We start from the raw sequence: 6000 nt of genomic DNA, 5'->3' as shown, positions 1-6000 counted from the left end.
ATTTTATCAAAAGGCTTTTTAGACTAAAAAAGTTTGAGAACTTGTGGTCTGCAGATCCAAAACATGAAATTTCTCTGACAACCTTATAACATTCTTCACAAACCTAATGTACCAAAACATCCTAGGAAGAATTTTATGTACTTTTCTGACCACGGTCAATCGTTCGCTATTCCTGAGAAAAAAATCTTCTCTTCTGATAAAGAACACTTCACATTCCTAGCCATATGAGAGCATATTCAATATTTTTATGTCGCCAAAATCCTAGACTTTGGAATGAATATCCTTTACCAGTGAAAACTACACCTTGCCAATATTTTTTAATAAACCTCTGAAACATTTTTCCTTTTTTCAGAATCTTAAATGTTCATCATATTCTTCTTTTGACTCTCCCCCTCTACCCCTTACCTCGTTACCTGACCACACCACTGTATTGTTTCCTTTTACGAGGCCACCAATTTGTAATTTCTATAGAGTTTTTAAATAACAATAAACATTTTTTTTCAAATTGATATAATAAAAAAATTTTAACTAGAAATCAACTAATGCTGAAATAAGTTTTCATAAATCATTATCCTTTTATTTGAAAATTTCGTGTTATATAAAGAATCATGTAAAATTGTCACCTTTTCAGCAAACACTGAAAAGGTGACGATTTTAAATTATTGAAAGAAAGACACTGGGGGTGAGGTAATCTTAAGGTAATTTTACAAAAAAGGGACCAATATACTATCCAAAATTATAACTAATATCAATCATATTTTTAGGTATGAATTTTTCATTGAAAGACCAATTATTTAATATGAATTCAGAATATCCCCTATTGTAAGTAACAAAGGAGTTTGTTACAAAATATTTTATTTTTAAAACAGTTAAACTTTTTTTTGGATGAGTAATAATTTTATTGCTTGAATAAATGAATCACTAAAAAATACTTAATATACACCAACCATATGCTGAGCCAAGGTACAAATATTTACTATTTGAATTTTCGACATTACTAATAATCAAATATATAAGGTTACTTATATCTGAAAGAATCCGGAATAAAACATTTATTTTATTCAATCCTAAGTAAGGTATCATAGAAATAAAATTGCTTACATATTTGTTTATTCTTTATTTATTATAAATAAGAAAACACTTAAAATCAAAACATTAACATATATAATCCTATTGACTATTATCAAAGTAATTTACCCTGCTTTGTACGTAAGTAATGTATAAAAATTTCAGTCGAGTACACAACTATTACTATGCATACGGGATATAAACAAGAATACTTAAAAATAAAATAATATTATGATTATAATACTTTTGATTTTATTGTTAACACAAAATAACGTTGGCAATAATTAAAGACATTTTCTTAACCTCATTTGCACTAAATAATGCATAGGGTACTACATGTTTCGACATTGTTTTATCATAATCGTTAATTGCATAAGGGCAAGGTGATCAGATTTGCCCTAATTGCACCGGTCCAGAGTGATATTAAATAAATATAAGAGGTGATTTTTAATAAATATAAAAGGTAAAAATAAATAAATATTAATATATTATTTAAAGTCTGCAGAGCAATTTCGACTTGACAAATGATCAACACTTCGATATAAAAATTAAATACTTCATTCCCATATATTTTATACACAGATTATTTGATATATTTTTTTTTTATTTAAATACGCAAACATTAAATAAATTTAAATTTATTCAAATTGAATAATATCCAATTTAAATGTATCGAAATGATAAAAGAAAAACTTTTACAATAAATTGTTATGCTCGATTTTTTTCGAAATAAATGTCGCACTCCATGAAATTATCCAATATAATCCGACTTTTCGGGTCGTTTGTTTTCAAACATAAATTGGAATTACAAACGAGTGAACCGAAAGCTTGATTATAAATAAATTATTCACGAGGTTCGGGAACATGTAATGCAAAATATTTTGGAAAGATAAACCTGTGCGATTAAGTTAATAAGGATAAATATTTACCATAGAATTAACCATCAAAACGAGGATGTGCAAATTTTAAAAACAATATTGAAAAAGTCTAAATTGAACATTACTCAGAATGCATACATATATATTTTATTAATATTTTCTGGATTGATTAAAAACTGACTGAAAAACTTTAATATTAAAATAAAAACGTTTATTTTAACTCATGATGTATTATTTTCCTTAAAAAATATAGTTCACAGATTTATTTGTTAAAATAAGTGAAATTAATATTTTTTTCTGCTTTTTTCGTTTTTTTTTTAACTATTTTATATATGATAATTATGTATATATCATTAAAAAACTTTGACAACCAGTTTTAATGTTATTTATGTTTATTGTTTATAAATCTACCGATTTTTAGTTATTACTTTTAGGAATAATAGTACTATAATTTTAAATAAATAATATAAATTTATGAATTGCCTCTATAAACATTTTATACAGATATAAGTACAACAAGGAAGAAATGTTTAATGTACATTGAGATTTCCATAATTCTAAAAATCCTTAAAACACATCGTATTAAAAACAATTAAATATAATTCAGTCTTTAACTTCAACTTCAACAATTAACAAACTTACGGGTTTCACCAAATCCCTTTTCAGAAATCCGTTTTTTTTTAAAGTCCTTAAGTTAAGTTAAGGAAAGTGAAGAAGGATTTAGTCTCACTTAAAATGTTGTGAATAAAATAACTGGTAAAATCATAAGCTTCATAATAAATTAAAAATCATGTTTTCTGGTGTCTCCCATTATGTGAAATAATTCAAGAATAATTTTTCATAAATTCAGATAAGATTTACACATTACTTTTCATCTCTTTGTTGAGTTATCAAAATGATGGACGATTAGATTTGCAAAAAAATAATTTGAACAAATAATTACTCAAACAAGATGATTGCAAAAAACCGTTATAGTAACCTTTGTAAGGATTCTTAATAAATTTGTAATATCATTTGAACAAAATTTTCGATTGATTTTTATTTTTGATTCAGTTGTATTTAATTTGATAGAATTTCACAATCATTTAAACCGTTGAGAAAACAATCTTCAATTAATATTTTTTTGCAATAGCTGTCCTTCAATTATTTTGATTCGTCTTTTGTTTTCTTCTTTATTTCCATAATTTTAAACCCGTAAAGACACCACCAAATGCAAGAAATGATGTAGAAAATCTGTAGTGGAACTAGGATATTCTTATTCCAACCCATGGCGATGTATCTCTGAGTGACAAAGGCAAAGACGAGGCAGCGAATGAGTTCCAGAAAAACAGCTCTCGGTCTGCGGTCAAACATCATCCCTATTGTTGTAAGGGAAGCTAAAATGTAGGTTACGTAAATAAATACCGACAGCGGAGTCATCCCCTGTAACAAGAAAGAAAAAAGACATTTATATTTCAAAGGAAAATAGTGATGTTTTGAAAATAAAGAAAATCCATGGAATCTTTCTTTGCTTTTGCAGAAAAGTCTGCTTGTACATTAAGTTTATTGCTTACATATTTGTAATTTGATTAAATTTAATACATTTGCTGCATTTTGATTATATCTTAGTACTTGTTCACAAACCTGGTATGCAAAAATGTCAGCATACAAATACAATTATATGGACATACTCAACCAGTTGTGAATATAAATGTCTGGTCAACCATAAGCTGCATAAAAAAACTAAGCATCATGTTTGCAAGCGTTTCCCAGTATGTAAAAATAATCCGTGGTTCGAATCTTGCAAACATCACACTAAAAGGGTCTCTGCTAAATACAATCATTCCGAATTCAATATGGATGGCTGTTATGAACTCATATATATTGCTTCTTGAATGTTTTTAGCAGATACTTTGTGGCACATTTTATAAACTTTATAAAACAAACCACTTTGTTTTAACCACTTTTTTATTATAAGTACACTTTAACTAACCAGTTTCGACGAAAGTAAAAGTACCTTGTCATCATCAGGGGTTATTAGATTCCAAAACATTAAAATACTCATGGTTAATTACATTCCCTTACCAAGTGTGTGGAAGTTTTTGGTAAGGGAATGTAATTAACTATGAGTATTTTAATGTTTTAGAATTTAATAAACCCTGACAATGACAAGGTTCTTGTCGAAACTGATATGTTAAAGTGTCTTATAATAAAAAAGTGGTTAAAACAAAGGTATTTAATTTTATAAAGTTCATATATACTGTGTCACGAGATTATTAGTATATATAAAATTTAAAAAATTTAAATAGTGTGGTTGACGATCATGGGTAGAATGATATATGTTGCACGTGTGTAAAGTATTCACTTAACCACTCTATGACAGATAAAAAAATCTATAAATATGAAAACTTCCATATTTTTCTTGGTTTATATTGAGATCTCAATTTTTATGTAGCTACAAAAATGGGGGTTGTTTTTTTTCTTAAGTAAAGTGATCAGTTTTTGAGTGGAAATCACTTAAATTTATCTTGATCCTCCTCAAAACCCGGGTTCTTCAGCATGGTAGCCAAACGTGCTTACCTTTACACTATGCAACCAAAAATATGGATTTTTTTTCTCTCAAAATACAGTTCATTACTAAGTAAAAAATCAATTTAAATTGAAAGATTTTACCACAAAGTGATTGCCGAATTAATTAATGGAATAATAATTTATTATAAAAAATAAATTAAACCTCTTTTTACTATAGCTAAACATTACTAGAATTCTTTATGAGTTTATTTTTTGAATGTCAGATTTGGCAAGACTTGGGTGATAAAATTGTGAGGAATAAAAAAATATTAAATCAGACAAAATCTTGGCACGAAGCAGAATTGGAAAACTAACATGTGCCAAAAGTAAATGAAGTGGTGCTTATTTGGGTGAAAATGAAAAAGAAAAACTTATTTACAATTTTAAATTACTTGTCATAAACATCACCTTATCCAGATAAATGCACTAGTTTTTCATTAATTTACTACGAAGGTTTGCATGCGCGTGACACTTTTCATTAATGAAACTAGCTTATGTTTTCTTAGATACAGGAAAGTGTTAATAATAATAATACTTTTACGTTTTAATTTAAGTCTCATTATTTGATATTGATATACATATTATGTGTAAAATAAAAAAAAATCTTAGAGGGTACAAGAAAGCAGGCTTTTACGTTGTGGGGATGGAATCCCAAAGTACTCAAGCCTTTACCGTTACTCTCCTTTACATCTTCCTAATCGAAAGTTTCTACAAATCCTCTATTTCCTTTCCCATTTCATAAAACCACTCTGAGCTCCTTCAACATACGTTATATGTATCCTTTCAAATAAATTTCACTCACAAATCCAAAAATCTAAAACGCAAGACAGATAATTACTATGTCATATATTAAACGAGCAAGTTAACATTATGCCTATGTGATAAAATATATTAGTAGAGTATTTTTAGGGGCAAAAGCACTTATTATTCAAGGATTTTTTTCAACGTAACACATTTCTATTAAAAGTATCATGTTTTTTAAAAGCATTTAGGCTTACACCCTAGCATTTGGCTAGTCTAGTGATCACTTTATAAATTTGTTTATATATATATATATCTATATATATATATATATATATCTATATATATGTATATATATATATATATATATATATATATATATATATATATATATATATATATATATATATATATATATATATATATATATATATATATATATAATCATTCAAAGAATAAGAATAAAAATAATTGAACAAATTTTGTTGGCGGATAAAATTTTTTTCAAATAGCATTCTTAAATGTATTTTTATAAAACATGTGAAATTTTCCAGGCGTATATTTTAACTATCCTCATATATTAGTATTGATATTACGAGAACGTTATCAGAACTCGCGTGGGTTTCAATGCTAGTATCATCCCTTTATTTCGAATAAAAAGAAATAAAATGACGCTGTATTTTTTGTATGGAAAACCAAACAAAACTCCCTGCCGTGGAACGAACAGAATCTTCCAAAAGATTCGTTTCGCTTTGAAGATACG

At 26.8% G+C, this 6000-nt stretch overlaps 1 protein-coding gene across 3 annotated transcripts in view; it reads right to left on the bottom strand.

Moving 5' to 3' along the window:
* Positions 1–1102: 1102 nt before the first annotated feature.
* Positions 1103–6000, bottom strand: part of LOC148303824 (alkylglycerol monooxygenase-like) — a 65183-nt gene continuing 60285 nt past the window's right edge. For all 3 annotated transcript variants that reach the window (XM_088269333.1, XM_088269332.1, XM_088269334.1), the window contains one exon: positions 1103–3368. In XM_088269333.1, coding sequence (XP_088125459.1) covers positions 3090–3368 — 279 coding nt within the window. In that variant the 3' untranslated portion in view covers positions 1103–3089. The remainder of the gene's footprint in view (positions 3369–6000) is intronic.

Source organism: Brachycentrus maculatus, unplaced genomic scaffold (genome assembly GCF_059751285.1).
Source record: "Brachycentrus maculatus isolate JH-2025_06_01 unplaced genomic scaffold, ASM5975128v1 h1tg000345l, whole genome shotgun sequence".
NCBI lineage: Eukaryota > Metazoa > Arthropoda > Insecta > Trichoptera > Brachycentridae > Brachycentrus > Brachycentrus maculatus.
Note: the sequence above shows the minus strand (reverse complement) of the source record. Positions and strands in the feature narration are given on the sequence as shown.